This window comes from Mya arenaria, chromosome 3 (genome assembly GCF_026914265.1).
Source record: "Mya arenaria isolate MELC-2E11 chromosome 3, ASM2691426v1".
NCBI classification, from domain to species: Eukaryota; Metazoa; Mollusca; class Bivalvia; order Myida; family Myidae; genus Mya; species Mya arenaria.
In genome coordinates, this window is record NC_069124.1 from 65,419,773 (window position 1) to 65,439,842 (window position 20,070).

General features: G+C 34.1%; 1 protein-coding gene and 1 long non-coding RNA gene across 2 annotated transcripts; one reads left to right on the forward strand and one right to left on the reverse strand.

Moving 5' to 3' along the window:
* Window positions 1–1,669: 1,669 nt before the first annotated feature.
* Window positions 1,670–9,423, reverse strand: LOC128229408 (uncharacterized). The gene is made up of 4 exons (XR_008260090.1): window positions 9,257–9,423; window positions 6,680–6,825; window positions 6,251–6,438; window positions 1,670–5,264 (listed from the first exon to the last, which is right to left on the reverse strand). It is a non-coding gene; the product is annotated as an uncharacterized LOC128229408 (long non-coding RNA).
* Window positions 9,424–9,512: 89 nt separating this feature from the next.
* LOC128226527 (male-specific lethal 3 homolog) lies at window positions 9,513–18,587 on the forward strand. Its single transcript, XM_052936449.1, has 11 exons — window positions 9,513–9,651; window positions 10,917–10,999; window positions 11,343–11,435; window positions 12,470–12,599; window positions 12,831–12,893; window positions 13,472–13,561; window positions 13,844–13,983; window positions 14,420–14,566; window positions 15,227–15,885; window positions 17,206–17,290; window positions 18,068–18,587. Exons 1-11 carry the CDS (start codon window positions 9,553–9,555, stop codon window positions 18,132–18,134), a joined length of 1,656 nt encoding a protein of 551 aa, XP_052792409.1. The 5' UTR covers window positions 9,513–9,552; the 3' UTR covers window positions 18,135–18,587.
* Window positions 18,588–20,070: the final 1,483 nt, after the last annotated feature.

The following is a 20,070-nucleotide window of genomic DNA, read 5'->3' on the forward strand; positions in this document are numbered from 1 at the left end:
TTGGATTAAGAAAGTGATCTACAAGAATAGGTTTATGTGAAGAAAACTACTAGCTCAACAATTGGATTCACCTGAGGAGTTACAAGAACATTGGATTAAGAAGATATACAAAAATAGGTTGGATTATGTGAAGCAACTACTAGTTAAACGGAATTGGATTCACCTGAGGAATTACAAGAAACTATATGATAAAGGTCTTTTTTACTGTGCTTTGAAAAAAGTTCATCTGAAATGGGCCAAAGTTGAAGAGAAGATTGAAAAAATATGAAAGAATTGTGTGGATTTTAGATGACATGATTGAGTCTGTGACAAAAAACACTTCCATTGTTGGTAGTTTTCTATGCTTGGTGAAATTGAGAAATAATTTTTCATACAAGTATGGTTACTTATCTGCATGGAAAAATCAACATAAGCGGAACTTAGGTGAACTGTGCCACAAATTAATTCTCCTGAAAGTACACAGTAACTATTATACACTTTTGTTTGCAAATCACCCTAGAATACATAGATCAAGGGTCTGAAGCATTGATTGATCTTGGCTTTTGTTCACGCTTAAACCACCAAGTGAATTTCCTTTCAAGTCTGACAGCTATGGCCTGTCATTTAACTTCATGCATCATTTTGCTAACATCATCTGCATTTTGACCTGTTGTTTAACTAATCACATAGAACTTTCAACCAAAAAAGTGGGCTCATTTCCACACAAACCATCCATGTTCAGTTTGCATTGATCTCCCCTTCACCAGGGCTTTAAAGTATGCTTGCAACAACTGCATGGTTACAAAGGGAAATCTTTAAAGAGTTGATCATGACTACCTGGGTTATCTTTTAAAAGTTGATCATTACTACCTGGGATATCTTTGAAGAGGGGATCATGAATATCTGGGATATTTTTTAAGAGTTGATCATGACTACCTGGGATATCTGTGAAGAGGGGATCATGACTACCTGGGATATCTTTTAGAGGTGATCATGAATATCTGGGATATCTTTTAATAGTTGATCATGACTACCTGGGATATCTTTGAAGAGGTGATCATGACTACCTGGGATATCTTTGAAGAGGTGATCATGAATATCTGGGATATTTTTAAAGAGTTGATCATAACTACCTAGGATATCTTTGAAGAGGTGATCATGAATACCTGAGATATTTTTGAAGAGGTGATGATCATGAATATCTGGGATATTTTTAAAGAGTTGATCATGACTACCTAGGATATCTTTAAAGAGGTGATCATGAATACCTGAGATATCTTTGAAGAGTTGATCATGACTGCCTGGGATATCTTTGTAAAGAGGTGATCATGACTATCTGGGATAGATATCTTTGAAGAGGTGATCATGACTACCTGGGATAGATATCTTTGAAGAGGTGATCATGAATAACTGGGATATCTTTGAAGAGGTGATCATGAATACCTGGGATATCTTTTAAGAGGTGACCATGCATACCTGGGATAACTTGAAAGAGTTTATCGTGACTACCTTTACCTGGGATATCTTTAAAGAGTTCATCATGACTACCTGAAGGTGGTATAAATTAACCATCTGCTTTTTGCAAAATGGAAAAATGATTTTAATCATGCCTTAATACATGTAACAGATACTTTTTCAAGCTTCCTGTTGACCTTATAAGGATTGTAGTAATCACTTCATACAAGAAATCAACATTTTTAAATACTTTATTTGAAATCATAATATGAAAATAAAATAAATCCATTCAAACAAGTGCTGACACAGCAATTTGACAAATGTTCTGGACAGGGTTTACTTTACACAGAAAGCCAATTGTTCAATGTTCTGTTTGCATACATAAAAGCCCATATTAGGGAGAAACATTTACAGATGTGCATCATGATGAACCCACTGGTTCAATGAAATTTTAAAAGTTTGAAGGCAAAAGCTGTTACATTTGAGATGAACAGTTACCTTAAATGGAGCTTTAAGCAAAAATCTTAGCAATACACAATCTAATATAAAAGTAAGGTAAAAAAAGTTCTTAGTTTCAGCTAACTTCTAAAATAAATAGGGTTGGTTAGTATGCTTTTTTTCTAAAAAAAACAAGAGGCCCATGAGTGCCTATGCTCTAGTGGCATGGCTCATGTGGTTATTTTTGATCCAGAGCATGTATGTATGAGTAATAGCCAACAAACATATTGTTCACGTTTTGTGTTTGAGTTAGCTTAAATGTTGCACATTTAACATCTGAGAACAGAAAGTGTTGTAAGCAGATTAGTTGCATGAACTAATAGTATTCTAATACGTGCCAAGTAAAGGTCATCTGAGGAGAATAAAATTTGCTACAAAACTGTACTATTGGTCAAATTTTCATTTTTGTAACAAAATGGATGGTGGCCCCGGCCCAGGGCACATAATTTCAACTGTTTTGCAAGACGGTCTACATATAATGCTCCACAACAAATATCAAAGATATGAGCCTTGTGGTTTGAAACAAGAAGATTTTGAAAATATTTCTTAAAAAACTTGTGACCCCTGGGGGCAGTGCCAGTTTTGACCCTAGGGGCATAATTTGAACAACCATGGTAGCAGACCAATAAAATAATCCTTATTCAAAATAACAAGGGTCTGCATAATTGTTTCAGACATAAAGATTTTCAAACATTTCCCAATTTAGTATACCAAACCAGTGAACCCAGTGGCGTGGCCAATAATGACCCCAGGGACCTAATTTGAACAATTTTTCACATGAATTTGTGACTTTTGTTTACAGTCGCACAGACGTTCAAGGCCCATAATCTAGGCATGCATGGGCAGATCTGACTGGTTTTCGAAAGGAACCGAGCTCTATTGGATATCTAAATACTGTTTTATTGAGATACAATCATAACTAAAGACTGTATGGTGTTCACAAGCAATTGTTTACAGGCGCTAGGAAGCACATACTACGTACACATTACCATCACATCAGATATTCTGATCTTTGGCCAGTAAAGCTAAAATTAAAACCGTGATAATGTACCAAAACTACCTATATCAGGGTATATCACTATTGTATTCTTTTTAGGATATACAAGAGCTGTCATGGGGCAGTGCCCTCAACTATATGCTGCTTTGTCTTAGAAATGAATACAATAATGATAAAGGTAATATGCAATAAAAAGACAAAATAAAAATTAAGCATGAAATGCTGCAATGCAAAAAAAACAACAAGTTTTCAATGATTGACAGACAAACCTAATTAATTAAGCCTTTGTTGTGCGATTAAGTTTCAATATTTTTTGTTTTAGTGACCTTGATCCTATGGGCCCCGAAAGCAATTCTATAATACTTTGTATACTAAGTTTGTAGATGTATTTGATGTGCCCTCCTCCTGGCCTGCCAACACAATGACACAGTCATGTCATTTTTATAACCAGGTTTCACTTTACAGGTTAACAAGAGCTGTCGTAAAACAGTGCGCTCTACTACGCCTCTTGGAATTGGACGTAAATACAATAATAGTGTGATATGTGCCTGTAAAAAGCAATAAAACAATCAAATAAAAAAAGTGAATAAGAATCACAATGTGACAAAACAAGGTTTGATTTGGTTAAGATTATAAAAATGTGCCTGTCAAAATAAAAAAATAACAAGACGCCAACGCGGCAACGCCGCATAAAGCTTGATTTTTTATTTGACAATGCAATTTTGCAAACCTAGGATTTGAGCTAATGACCTAGTATTTTTAACCAAAAAGACCCATATTTATATTTATTGGAGATATCATTCATACAAATAACCTGATCAACAGAAACTATTCCATTTGTGTGAGGAAAAACGAACATTTTATAAATACATCAGCTTTTCCAATAAGATCTGTCCCAGAGACCTAGTTTTTGACCCTAGATGACACACTTTATCATCTAAGATTTCATGTACACAAATATTTTTAAAGTTAATTAAAATTTAAATTTTTGAAAAATATGGTTAGATCTGAAATTCATGATTTGGATGTGTGTTTATAAAATAACAATTGAATTTAGTTATTAACTGATATGGATAGCTTTGGTAAGCATAGATTTTTTTTATGACATCAGGAAAGTATTTCCTAAGATTTGACCTAGTGACCTAGTTTTTGATCTGAGGTGACCTATATTCACAAATGATTAAGACAACATGTAGACAAATATTCTGACCAAGTTTAAAAAAGATTTGACTAAAATTAATGAATTTTTATGACTGTGGGATTCTTTCTTCTAAAATTTGACCTTGTGACCTAGGTTTTGACCGGGGATGACCCATATTATAGAACTTTTAAGATATTATGCAGACAAATATTCTGACCAAATTTCATAAAGATTTGACAAAAATTGTTCAATTTATGATGTGGAATGATTTTCCTAAGATTTGACCTAGTGACCTAGAATTTGACTCGGGATGACCCATATTAAAAAACTTTCAAGATAGTATGCAGACAAATATTCTGACCAAGTTTCATAAAGATATGAAAAAAATGTTGAATTTACGACATGGAAATATTTTCTCTAAGATGTGACCTAGTGACCTAGAATTTGACCAGGGATGACCCATATTCATACATCTTCAACATGCCGACAAATAGTCTGACCAAGTTTGATTACCATTGGATAAAAACTCTTGATTTTATTACATAAAATGAAAACTTAAACGCAGAATTGTTAATGATAGTATAGCCCACCTATTCTTCGAATAGTCGAGCTAAAAATGAACAAATAATAATTTGCAATGCTAATAAGCTCTTGCTCAATTTCATCATGTCCCTTTCACATATGAGTTGGACTGATATATCAATCACTAAATATTAATGGTCCTAGGTCAAAGAATTCAAGGGTCATTGTGCAGAATAACCACTGTTAGCCATTACCTTCACCTTCGACCAAAAAACTCCGAAAACAATACTTGTCATGTTCTGGTCAAATATAACCTACCATTAATGTTTCATGGTGTGAAGTCAACCTACAAAATGTATTTTCAAATTATTCAAAAATATAAATGTGTCTGTTTTAAATATGAATGTGTCTGTTTGAAAACATATGCTAAAACATATGCCCATTTGTTTTTACAATAGTGGCATAATACATATAAAATACAATAAATCAATGACACAATGCAGCACAAAAGAGGTCTTTTATATCACAGATTCTCTGCAAGCCAAGGTAGAGTAATTCCATCCAAAGAGCATGCAAACTGACAACAGCCTGTTGAAGAGATTTTCCTGAGGAACAATCCTGGGTATTCATTCCCTTCCTTCTGTCAGAGTAGAGACGTTTCAAACTGACAGCCTGCAATTTTAATGTACATATTTGAAAACTGTTTATATTCACAGTGACTTTTTATAATTTTTTTTACATAAAGTGATGTTACATAAAATGTTGCCCATATACAATAAAATGATTAAACAGACTATCATAAACAATAAGTCTACAAGTACGGTATAAGGCCTTAAAGGGACTGTACACCAGATTGGCACTAAAAAAGTTTTTTTTCTGTAACATATCTCAGGACAATTATTTAATAGAATGTGTTACGCTTTTATGTCATAATTGTAAAAAAAGTACAAACATGTAAAAAAAAATGTGTCACCGAAATTGAAGTCCAGTGTTGTATCAACTGTACTACGAAGGCTTACTTTTTACATAAAGTGAGGTTACATAAAATATTGCCCATATACAATAAAATGATTAAACAGACTATCATAAACAATAAGTCTACAAGTACGGTATAAGGCCTTAAAGGGACTGTACACCAGATTGGAACTAAAAAAGTTTTTTTTCTGTAACATATCTCAGGACAATTATTTAAAAGAATGTGTTACGCTTTTATGTCATAATTGTAAAAAAAGTACAAACATGTAAAAAAAATGTGTCACCGAAATTGAAGTCCAGTGTTGTATCAACTGTGCTACGAAGGCTTACTTCAATCAAGTGGTATATTAAAGCTATACACCTAACTTGGTTATATCATGTGATAACATCGACTAGCCAATCACGCATAAGAAATTAATTCTACTAGGTAGACATACCCAGTAATCTTTTTGAATGGAAAAATATGAAATAACTGCTAAACTTAATAAACTTGCAATTTGATCATCTGGTGCACACTGTTGCTTTAACAGCAATTAAAAAAAAAAACACATTCATGAAACAAATTACATAATTTACTTTGCCTGTATATAATTATTTAAAACTATATTTATTTTTTTTTAAATTATTTTTCGTTTTAAATACAGAAATGCTTATGCTGAGGACTTGGAAAGTTCTATTCTTACACATGGAAGTGGTGCAGAATGTATCCATTAATAGGCACGGCCGCAGATGTAATTCTGTAGATGTTTTCATGGCTGCTACTGATATCATGGACTCAACGGCATGGTCAACTGTTGGTCCAGGCAGCGATATATCTGCCATCTCTGTGGAAGGCTCTGGATGAAGGGCGGCAAAGGTCCATGACCAACTCCTAATAGCAAAATGAATTATTATTCAGAGTATGAGATGCACTATTTATTGAACATGTAAATGTACATGGGTATATCATTTTTGTTCTCACTCATCAACTCAATACTCTTTAAATCGTTGTTTATATTTCAATCCTGTACTTGTGTATAGACCTATACTTGTTCATAGACATTTCCTTTAGGCCTGGCGGAAACAATAAATGTCTTATCATACAAAATTACAAACACAAAGCACAGTCTTACCAGTTGGCGTTTCAACACAGTTTGTTCTTCAACATTCCAGAAGCAAGCACGTGTAGACAGACACCAAGCACACACTTTAGGGTGATAGTGGTGGTGGTCATTTTGTATATAGCTTGTTAACTGCTACAGGTCTTTTTAGGCCAAATCTAAAAAAAATGAACATCTGTCAATTGACCTACAGTGCATGAGAAAGTCACCTTTATAGAGTTATATGGTAAGAGAATTTAATAAAAAAAACAGAGCTTTTAAGGTAAAGTCCAGTCAAAATCTCTAATATAAATGTGTATGGTCAGTGGAATAAGAACACAGCTGAAGACAATATACTTCCTTCCATATAAACCAGTGTTAGGTATAGATATGTACCTGAGTATATACAGCCATCTGTTAAACTACAGTGCTTTAGAACGTGTCCCAAAGCTATGATAACTAGTATAGAGATATATGGTCATTTGATAAACTACAGTGCTTTAGAACTTGTCACCCAGCTATGACTACCTGTATAAAGATATATGGTCATTTGATAAACTACAGTGCTTTAGAACGTGTCCCCCAGCTATGACTACCAGTATAAAGATATATGGTCATTTGATAAACTACAGTGCTTTAGAACGTGTCCTCCAGCTATGTCTACCCGTATAAAGATATATGGTCATTTGATAAACTACAGTGCTTTAGAACGTGTTCCCGAGCTATGACTACCAGTATAAAGATATATGGTCATTTGATAAACTACAGTGCTTTAGAACGTGTCACCCAGCTATGACTACCTGTATAAAGATATATGGTCATTTGATAAACTACAGTGCTTTAGAACGTGTCCCCCAGCTATGACTACCAGTATAAAGATATATGGTCATTTGATAAACTACAGTGCTTTAGAACGTGTCCTCCAGCTATGTCTACCCGTATAAAGATATATGGTCATTTGATAAACTACAGTGCTTTAGAACGTGTCCCAAAGCTTTTACTACCAGTATAAAGATATATGGTCATTTGATAAACTACAGTGCTTTAGAACGTGTTCCCGAGCTATGACTACCAGTATAAAGATATATGGTCATTTGATAAACTACAGTGCTTTAGAACGTGTCCCCCAGCTATGACTACCTGTATAAAGATATATGGTCATTTGATAAACTACAGTGCTTTAGAACGTGTCCCCCAGCTATGACTACCAGTATAAAGATATATGGTCATTTGATAAACTACAGTGCTTTAGAACGTGTCCCAAAGCTATTACTACCAGTATAAAGATATATGGTCATTTGATAAACTACAGTGCTTTAGAACGTGTCCCCCAGCTATGACTACCTGTATAAAGATATATGGTCATTTGATAAACTACAGTGCTTTAGAACGTGTCCCCCAGCTATGACTACCAGTATAAAGATATATGGTCATTTGATAAACTACAGTGCTTTAGAACGTGTCCCAAAGCTATTACTACCAGTATAAAGATATATGGTCATTTGATAATCTACAGTGCTTTAGAATGTGTCCCCCACCTATGATCACCAGTATAAAGATATATTGTCATTTGATAAACTACAGTGCTTTAGAACGTGTCCCAAAGCTATTACTACCAGTATAACAATATATGGTCATTTGATAAACTACAGTGCTTTAGAACGTGTCCCAAAGCTATTACTACCTGTATAAAGATATATGGTGATTTGATAAACTACAGTGCTTTAGAACGTGTCCTCCAGCTATGACTACCCGTATAAAGATATATGGTCATTTGATAAACTACAGTGCTTTAGAACGTGTCCCCCAGCTATTACTACCAGTATAACGATATATGGTCATTTGATAAACTACAGTGCTTTAGAACGTGTCCTCGAGCTATGACTACCTATATAAAGATATATGGTGATTTGATAAACTACAGTGCTTTAGAACGTGTCCTCCAGCTATGACTACCCGTATAAAGATATATGGTCATTTGATAAACTACAGTGCTTTAGAACGTGTCCCCCAGCTATGACTACCTGTATAAAGATATATGGTCATTTTATAAACTACTGTGCTTTAGAACGTGTCCCCGAGCTATGACTACCTGTTAAAAGATATATGGTCATTTGATAAACTACAGTGCTTTAGAACGTGTCCCAAAGCTATTACTACCTGTATAAAGATATATGGTCATTTGATAAACTACAGTGCTTTAGAACGTGTCCCCCAGCTATGACTACTAGTATAAAGATATATGGTCATTTGATAAACTACAGTGCTTTAGAACGTGTCCCCCAGCTATGACTACCTGTATAAAGATATATGGTCATTTGATAAACTACAGTGCTTTAGAACGTGTCCCCCAGCTATGACTACCAGTATAAAGATATATGGTCATTTGATAAACTACAGTGCTTTAGAACGTGTCCCCCAGCTATGACTACCTGTATAAAGCCAATTGTCATTTGTTTAACTTGTTTAGGTTAGTTTAGGTTTAATGTCAATAAATTTTGTAAAGCTCATTCCCACCAAATCACTGTGAAATGGATGTGCTTTGCTGAAAAAATGATTTGCAAGCATCAATAGTTAAATAATGCATAAAATTATGGAAATATTTAATACCGTCTTCCCAAAATTCTTCGTACTAGAGTCAGGCACAAATTATCTTGCATTTCCAGCTCCTGGATTTTCCTTAAAGCCTCTTCCAAGGTTTTACAAACCAGCAATTTTGTTCGCTGTGGTGTACTCATGTGTTTTACACAGATATCAATGACGTAGTTGTGTAAACACGCACCTGCCTAAATCCGTACTGTCGTTTATCAAAATCCATACTGTATTTAATTTTTACGAGTTATATAAACCGGAAAGTAATGGCGGATGACAAGCGCGTAATTTGCATTTAAATATTTGTTTGAATTATGTCTACCCGAGGCGTTAAGTTCAATTTTGAACCTGGAGAGTTTGTTCTTTGTTTTGAACCGGACCCAACAAAGGCTCGTGTAATCTATGAAGCAAAGGTAGTTCATCATTATATAATTTATGTTTGTTTTAAATTTTGCAATATTGTTTTCCAATTTAGAACAAAGAGTGAAAGACATTATTGATGCCAATTATGTGATAAAAATCACCCCTGTCAGCTCATGTAGTAGACTTACTTCTCTGAGCTCATGTATTTGTCTTTTTGGCTTTTATACCTGTGATTATGTGACAACTTTGAACCCAAGACGTCACTAACTCTACCTATCTCCAACTCCTCTTCCAAATGTTGACGAAGGCACTCCTGCCATTTACCGCTTCCACCAGTAAAGTAAACCTGGGAGGAAAAATGCGCCCGGTGGGGGCTTGAACCCACGACCGCCGGAACACTAGCAATGCGCTCTAACCAACTGAGCTAACTGGACGGCTGGTGCTAACCACCACACACTACACTATAATACTAGAACTTTTATAAAAAAAAATTATTTCTGATAGGACAGTCCTTGTGTTTGTAACCAACTTTGTGATTGCCAAGTTACCATATAATTGAATTGCAGTTCCTTCTTTATGAAAATCTGAAGAAAGTACTGGAAAAAACGATTTGTCGGAAACTGCTTTCTGCCAGAAACTGCTTTTCAAGTATTGTAGAAATACCGCACTAAAAATTACATTTAATCTCTGTTTCTCTGTTGTCTTTTCAATCCAAAAATTTCTAGTTGTTTTTTAAGCTTGGGGTCCTGTGACCAACATAGTTCATTGGGATATTCCTAAATTATATTGGTCCTAATATAATAATGTAATTTAAAATGATAGTCCCTGGCAGGGACTTAGATTTTCTGCAACAGGGATATCCATGTAACCCAACCAGAACCTGTGTCTCTTTACCTGGTGCTTGGCTTATAAGAGGGTAGTATTTAAAATTGGGAAATTTGGAGAACTGAGTTGTGGATTAGCCTCCAGGAAATTTTTCTCCTGTCCATCTCTACTTAACACTGGGCACGTAGAAACCAAGATGTCTATCACACTCAAGGCACCTTGAATATAAAATATGTTTAACTCTGCTGTCACTTTAGCTCCCAGTTGGGTGTTTCACACTAACAGGAAATGTATATGGAGTTATGGATAGTCTTGGTTCAAGCCCCACAGGCCACAGTTATAACTCAGAAAAATAGTGGCCTCTTTTGTGTTTTGCTGCCAATGACCTTGCTAGTGAAAATCATACTTTCATTAACTCTTATGTTAACTATGATTTTTTTCTTCTTTTTGATGGCACAGTATATGAATGAAAATCTTTACTGGGTTTCAGATTTTAGATACCACTGTGTATAGAGATGAAGAAGGAAAAAGAAAACCAGGATATCACATTCATTTCCTGAGATGGAACAACAGGTCTTGTATTCCTACCACAATTGAAGACAAAAATTGTAGTTAGTCAAAGATTGAAATAAGTATTTATATAAGCTCATTCATGCCCTAGCTTGTAAAATGATGCAGGTTCGGTTATATGTGTATATATTTGGTCCTGTGAAATGTTGTCTTAAAGTAATACAATCTTATCAAAAAAGAGTATTCAGGCTTCTTTAAGGTAGGGAAAAAACAACATGTTCAGCTGCTTTTTTTCTCAATTCTGTTAACATGTCATTAGAGAATAAATTTATGTTGGTCTATTGTTTCCAGTTACATTTCCATATTGGTAAGACTAGTTTTTGTTCATACTTATTTCTCTTTAAAGCTGGGACCGCATTGTGGGAGAACAACTTGTGCTTAAGACTACAGATGAAAACAGACTGCTAATGAAACAGTTGGCGGAGGTGACAAAGAAGAGGTATTTTAATTTCATTTACTATTCGGTGTTTTATTCCTCTAAGTGATGCAGCATTAAGAAAATTATTTTGTTTTAATAATATTAGGTTTCATCTGCCAAATATGGAAAGTTTGTTTGTATATCTAAAAGACTAATAAAATAAGATACCAAATAATTATTTGACAGTGTGAAGCATTAAATTAAATTCTATGAAAGCAGAAGGGTGTACGTGCATCCGGCTCCATTTCTCATGTATGAATTGCAACTTTCTCTTGTATGGACAGATTTTAAAATAACATGACACATGTGTTTGGCATACATGCTTGACTGGCGTCCCTACCTCTAAGGTCAGGGTCACACATACAGTTTGTTTACACTGGATTGCTGCATATAAGGAGATAGAGTATAGGTTGTCGTGTCTACTCTGTAAGACCAGGATATCGTTTTGTGCATTTCAAGCGTAAAACTTATTATGTAAAGAGATAAATTAACGTTGGATCTTTTTGGACTTACATTATAGTAGTTTATTTTAGAGATAATGTGTTGCCTAACTACAAAACAAAACGAAATTCAATCATTGTTTACTACATGTATCTGGATTTGTGATACAAATACAAATTAAATGATACTTTTATGGATACTTTGTGTAAATTGAAGAATAGGTAAAAGTTTGAAGAACATTTATGTCTTTGTATCTCTGAACTCTAGTGTGGCAAGTTTACGGTCAAATAAATAGGTTAAAGATAAACTTGACCACAGTGATCTTAATTGCTGCACATTACATGAATATGCTTATAAAATCTTTTTGTAGATTTACTTGTTTTTAAATCATTGTCAATAAGCTTTGAAGATATCTGGATAAACCTACTATGGAGGTATAGTATATCAATAAGGAATGCATCAAATACAGCTATATCAGGTAATCCATGAGGCCGTCCACATTCTTTTAGACCACATTAAGGTTTTCCCTTTAAGTGAACATTAAGATTGAGTTGTAATAAAATTAATATAGTACCGGTAATAAATTGTGAAAATTTTTATATGGATTGTTTTAGTATTAAGAATAAAACAAGACGAAGAAGGATCCATGATATTTTGTCATCTGCGTTTAGTGGGAAAACCCCGTTTGAACATGAGCTTCAGAAGGAAGATGAACAAACTACAGATTCCAATGACACAGATGAGGTGAGAGACATAAATTTCCATGGGTTCACTAAATTGTAGGCTTGGCTTGCTATGAAGATGAGTTGTAAGTAAAGCGTTAATTCTTTAACATACATGTAATCTTGTTTGTTCTTAAAAGAGCAAGCATTTCTTCTCTTTTGAGAAAATAAGAGCTCTTGATTAGTTCTTTTTTCCTATGTCTGAAATTAATGCTGGATTACTTTTTCCCCAAGACACTCTTTCTTTCTATAGAGCACAGAGGAGACAGACAGCAGTGAAAGTGACACCAAAATGGAAGAATCAAAAAGGAGTTTGGTAAATCTTAAATAAATCCAATACAATCTTTAAAGTACACAAAATGTTAATGGACATGTTGTCACTGCATTATGTTTCAGTTGTTATGTTATTGACATGTATCAGTATAACCATCAATTCTTGTAGTATTCACCTCAATGTATTAATTTATTACCATACAAACAATAAGCAGTTCAGTATTTGCACATAAAAGTGTCAAAGGACTTATTATTTCTGCACAAATGCTTATTACCCTATTGAGACAATGTGCAGAGATATGTTATAACCAGCTTAGTTCAAGGTTAAGGTCACACTAGATGGTTTTTGTGTATTTCTTGCAGTTTCTGTTTCAAGTGTAATATGCTTTTCCATACAAATTATTTTCCTTTTTCCCCAATGTCAAATTTTGAGGAATTAACTAAGACAACAACAGACTGAGACATCTGTTTTCGATCACAAAAACAACCAATCAGTTCTGTATTCAGTTTTAGTTAAATTGCATGCCCTTCAAATGTTATAACCTTTGTATCCATTTTGAGGAAATTATAAAATTAGTTAAATTCTACCTACATGAACATGAATGCATTCTGATTGAGCAGAGGGGTGTACCCAGTTCCGACATTGAGATACCTGAGGCGTTGAAAGCAGTACTTGATAAAGACTACTTTGCCGTCAATCAGGATGGAAAGGTTTGTAAAGACTTTTACAAACATTCTGCAATGCAATGTTCAGTCAGTCTTAGACTAAAAGCCTCATACATGTACTTTGACCATGTATATATTCATTTAACGTCTATTTTTTTGCTTTCAAAGGTTGTTTCAACATTTAATCTCACATATTGTAAATAAACAACTAAACATAACAGTTTTATTGTGTATTCTGTCTGATTTTGTGGTCAGTTTCATTCTTGAAAAGCATCTTTTATTGTAAAGCAAGGTAACTTATTCCCATATGTTCTATCATCATTCCAGTATGTGAGATTACCAGCGGAGGTGAATGTGGTGACAGTGCTGGAGAGTTTTGTGAAGACATTTATGATGGATTTCTGGAGCCCCGACTACGATCGCACACACCTCTGTCACCAGCCACCCAAAATTGCCATTGAAAGAATGTAGGTTCCCAGCCACTGATAACCCATGAGGGCAAGCAGATAGATTAAGTGACCCCATGTTATAAATTTGGTTGTTCATAAATTTCTATGTTAACAACAGGGAGCATACTTATAGGTTTAAAAGGATTGGGATGTCACTGCTCTATGTATATTACTAGAATATATACTAAAGTTCAAATGTACATAAAAATAGAACTTAGAGAGATAAATAGAAAATAAAAATAAATGGATTTGAAACATAATAAATGATACTTAAATAATACAGTCATTGAAATTAGTGGTTTACTGTATGGCATAACATTTTTGAACAAGCCCTGCTGTATAAATCCCAGAATTTGAGCAAGCTTCTAAAGCATTTCACTTCTGCGGGACTTGAGAGCTTGTGCTAATTTCGACCACTGCATTGTTTAGTTTTCTGTAATCTTTTTTATTTAAGCCTACCCATCTGTAAGGAGTTTGTTGACGGTGTTCGTATCTGCTTCGATTTTACCCTGGCCACACTGCTGCTCTATTCCCCGGAGCGAGAGCAGCACACCCACCTTATGTCAGCCTACACCAGCAAGTCTCCCGCCAGACAGAAAGTGTGAGTATATCTGATTCTGTACACTCTTTTTGTAGTTAAACATATGCCTCCTATATGAAAGACTTCTAAGTAGGTACAGTAAACAATATTTAATGTTTTAAAGATGATGAAACCAACGGACTATATTCCAGTGCATTTATAGTCACTGTCTAATAAATAATTCCATAAAGTCACATAGCCTATAAACCAAAATTATGTGCCTATTTAACAAAATATATGGGTAATAATTGGCTGCTGAGCAATAAATGATCTTTAAATGCTGATATGTCTATGACTTTATAGAAGAGCCTTGTATAAAATGATTTATTGTCAGGTTTAGAAATGTCATGCAACAATATGAAGGCAATTACTTTGAATTTTAAGTGTTCATTTGATATTAAGGTTTCAATTTCTTCATATGGAGCTCTCAGGTTTTGTGGAGGTGGGTGGCTGGTCTACTGGAATATGTTTTCAGTAAATGTTAATTGAAATTCAACATGTTCTTTATGTAAAACCTACTTAAAATAATTGTTAAACGTCAAATTAGATCAACTTGGTATTGTCATCATTTTACTTTGTTATTTACTTTGTCCATTTAATTATTATTTAAACTATATAAATAAATGTGCATTTCTACATACATAGCTTCTATTCATTAACAGACCAAATTGTCCATTACAGACAGAGTGATGATTCTCCCTTGCTGAAATCTCCTCGATCCCACACCTCCTCCATACCTACACCGGGTGATGAGTCTTGCCCCAAACTACCTAAATACTCTCCAAGCGTGGAGGAGGATGATGAGGTTACATTCAACCCTACATCGATGACTCCCCGCAGGATTCTGAGAAGCAGAGGTTCGGAATCCGGCAAGAAATTAGACTTTGAGAAACATGCTGAAGTTAAGGAGGAAAAAAAGGAGCCTGTTGAACAGTTACCAAGAAAAAGGCGATGTTCTGATAGACAAGATGAGCCCCTAAAACGAAGGGCATTGAGAAGCTGTAGGAAATGTAGTGAGGACTCAAATGACAGCGAGGAATCGAAACCTGAGACAATCATGTCAGAACCTGCAAAATCAACATCACAGCAGAAGACAGAAAAGGAGGAGCCGTCCCCTCCATTACTGATTCCCTGTAACATGCTTGGTACCCGTCCCCAGGGTGGGGTGGAGAGGGTGGGTGAGAAGGGGGCTCCTGGAAGTGTAGACAGTGTTGGAGACAGCGGGCGGGAAATTCTGGCCACCATTCTCCAGTGGCAGCTCCTGCCGCCAGAGGCCCTAAACCAGCTTCCCACCCCGCCTGCCCTGCTGTATGGACCCGTTCACTTGTTACGACTATTTGGTAAGAACATTGGGTTGAATTTCTCTCTAGAGAAATGAATGTCAGCTAAGGACTGGTTAAAATATGGAAAACACTTTTTCATTAAATGTCAAATGTTTGTTAATCATAATTATGAATAATGTCGTTGTGTACGGTTTCAAACTGACCTATTGAAGCCGACTGGGATTTTTTTCTATTGCTATTATAAAGTAAAAATTTAAAGAAACTTAAATCAATGTTTTATTCTCAGTGATATTTGAAATGGCTGTATTTTTGCAGAAATGTATAGTTCTGTTTGAAACATAAAGGATTAGTCATTTAGCTTTATGTCCTATAGAGAACTTGTATAGTTATTAAACATGGAATCCCTTGTGGGGCATTGATATGGCAATGTGAAGTTGCAAGTATTTTAACATTTGAGCACTTTGTTGCAAAGTTATCTTCCCTTGTTTAATTCCATGAAGTAAAGCTTGTTCAGAGCATTACTTAAAAAGTATATGAAGGAATCATTATGAACTTTAAACATAGTGACAATGTAAGATTGGGCACAGTGCATGAGTTACAACTCTTTCCCTTTTTCGCAGAGTGATTTCTGATTATTCTTAAAGTAACTTGAAACAATTTTTCCAACACAAAATTTGCTAACAATTGAATGATATTTTGAATAATGAAAGATACAGATAGCAATGTGAAGTTATGTACAGAGCAGGAATTCTAATGCATAGACACTTTCTTGCAAAGTTTTCTACTCTTATACTGCCACGATCTCCAAACTAACATAAGTCAGGAACTAGTACTGGAAGGATTTTAATGAAAATTTGAATAATTGTGGTAAGCGCATTGATACACGGCAGAAGAATTTTGACCTTTGGGAAGTTTCTTGTAATATCATTATACTTTGATTTTCTTTAAAAACTTTGATCCAGAGGTTAAATCGGAAACTACGTGTATGGAAAAGAATTTGATGAAGTTTTGACGTTGATATAATTTTAACTCTTGATTTTATTGGTGCAAAATAGCTCCCATTTCATTTTGATTTAATTCAAATAAAAATTGTTTTAAATATTACTCTTAATTAACTGGAAGGAATTTAATGCAAATTTGAAACCTTTTTCTGCATTGTTATCAGCTGTTGTTTCTTTTCCTTCTTACTCTGCTCATTTCTAGAACTTTTGCTCTCATGTAAACCCTCTTCAATCATACATTCTCCAAGTAAAGAGAGAAATCAGTTTTGAATTTGGCACTTAGAAAACAACATTTCTATTTTCAGTCCATTATGACTTTGTATTGATCAGATAAGATTGCCTGTATGTACGCCATTAGTGTGATTTGTTCTTACAGTGAAACTACCAGACTTATTGGCAAAGATGAACATAGAGGAAAACAAATTGGGTGTTCTGAAAAAGCTCAGCCACCAGTTTCTTTTGTAAGTAGAGCAAATCTTTACATATTACAGTAATTAGAACGGTAAAATATCTATAATTATGTTAGTTTCTAAGATTTTCCTGTTCTTAAGCTAATTGGGTCTATCTAAAATGTTGTAAGGTGCAAATATTTTGTAAGTAGAGCAAATCTTTACATATAACTGTTATCAAAATATCTATAATTTTCTAAGTTTCTAAGATTTATCCAGTCTTATGCTGAGTGGGTCTCATCAAAATGTCATAAGGTGCAAATTATCTGTCAGTTCCTAACAGAAAGTGACTTATTTTGGGATTAGGATTTGTTAACTTGAAATAATATGTTATGTTAGTGTTTGAAATTCATTTATGAAATGTGTGTATGAAATGAATGTATGAATCAATGTATGAAATGTGTGTATGAAATGAATGTATGAATCAATGTATGAAATGTGTGTATGAAATGAATGTATGAATCAATGTATGAAATGTGTGTATGAAATGTGTGGATGAAATGTGGGTATGGAATGAATGTATGAAATGTGTAGATGAAATGTGTGTGTGGAATGAATGTGTGTATGGAATAATTGTATGAAATGAATGTATGAAATGTGTGTATGAAATGTGTGTATGGAATGAATGTGTGTATGGAATGTGTGTGTGGAATGAATGTGTGTATGGAATAATTGTATGAAATGAATGTATGAAATGTGTGTATGAAATGTGTGTATGAAATGTGTGTAATAATTACAAACTGTTTCTTATCAATCTCTGCTGATGCTTCTGTTTTCTCTCCTTTCTAGGTATGTAGCTGATCACATCATGGAGTTGTTCCCTGAGACTACATACACATCTTCCTACGACTACTAAAGAATGGAGAAGCATCTCACAAATCTATGTTAATTTTGTGCAATATTGTGTTTGTTTGCAAAGACGAGAAATGAAAATAAAGTTATGTATAGAATATTAGCTTAAATGACATTTTAGGACTAAATTTGTTATTGTAAATCACACACATTATTTCTATTATCATATGCACATTTTGAAACACATTACAATACATTAACTGCATAGTATTGTTTGGATTTCATTCTGCTATAATATGCTACTCATTTGGTGCTTGCTCATATTGCGATCTGACACCAAAGCAGATATTATCCTCTGTGTTCTAGCATTAATGTGAAAAGAAAGTTTAAGCAGTTTAAGGTATTCTCGATTTAGTTTCATGTATTATATGTGAAACTTTTGTTTCCTCACATTCCTTTGTTGTATCAAACAACTTATTCTTGTATACTTTAAAGTCAGAAAGGATTAATCATTATACTAGCAGCTTTGTGTTTTCCTTGCCTCATTAAAAAGTTATTCGTCAGTAACTTAATAGGACATTACTTCAAAGTTCCAAACCATTTGTGTACTTGAGCTGGTAGTAGTGGGAACTTTAATGTAGGCATTATTTTTTTCAGATGCATGAAAAAAGAGCATTAAGAAAACTTATGTTTGTCTTGGTAGTCTGAGTATAAAAATATAATGGATTTTCCAGTGATATAATAACCAAACAACAGGATTTATTTCTCTAGCTTAATGGCTTCATGTAAGGTTGCAATAAAGTACCTTATATTGCCAGTCGAGACATAAATATAGCTAGTCCTGGTTATGTAATCGCTGCAGATACAGATGGGGTCTAGATTTCAACCATCACTTACACATATTACATGTTATGGTCCACATGTAAAATATCTATTGTATTCCAAGTGGAATGCTGTGGGAATTAATGAAAGATTATGTTACATAGCTTTTTATGATCAAAGAATTTCTCATTTGTAAATAATGAAACCATATCATGATTTATTGAATTTTGTTATGATATTATTGATTAACTTTTTTTAGAACAAAAAAAAGATGAGGTATTGCCATAGGCTTGGTGTCATTAGGCAAACTTTAAGACTTGGCAATAACCAAAATTATAGAGACTCCAAGTAGCTTGAAATTAAACCAAGATTCTGTTTAAAGGCACACGGATCAAGGTAAAACAAAAAGCACACTGGAGTCACATTAAGCCACATGACAACACACATTACAGGAATATCATAATTTTGTCCTCCCAAGGCATATAACTCTGGATTTGGTCATTGTTGAGTTATGCCCCTAAAATCAACAACAGCAGACAAGCATTGGATTTCACTCCATGGTGTCCTTCTTTTGTTTTATTTGCCATGTTGTTCTAAATCCAATGCTTAATTAAAATACTATGGAGATAATTCACCAGTTATACCATCTCGATTTATTTAGATTTAGAATAACGCCTATCCTTATATATATGAATAAATTATGAATTATGGCATCGATTCTGGATATATTCTTAATTACTTTTGTTGAAATTGCTTTCAAGAAAATATCCTGGAGTGTTTAAAAATAATTATGGTAAGCAAGTTTTGTGGTCCTGTACTGATGTGTCTAGAAATACCATTTTGTACTTAACACATTATATAACATACTGATAATATATAAGGCTACGACCTTTTTAAATGTTATTAGTTAAGTATATCTCCGTATTGAAATCCCAGACAATTGGTTTTATATATATTTTTATGATGCCACTTATGTTTGATTTTGTAATCTTGTGAATAAAAAGAATGAAAACCCAACTTCTTTTAACAAGTGTTCAACAAGATATAAGATATGTATTACAAATGAAGCAGGAAAGTACTACCCAATAACTACAACGAAACAGTTTTAAGATTGAGTGAGACCGGACAGAATTACGGACAAAATCCTCATCCATTTTATGCATCTTCCTTGATTCCTT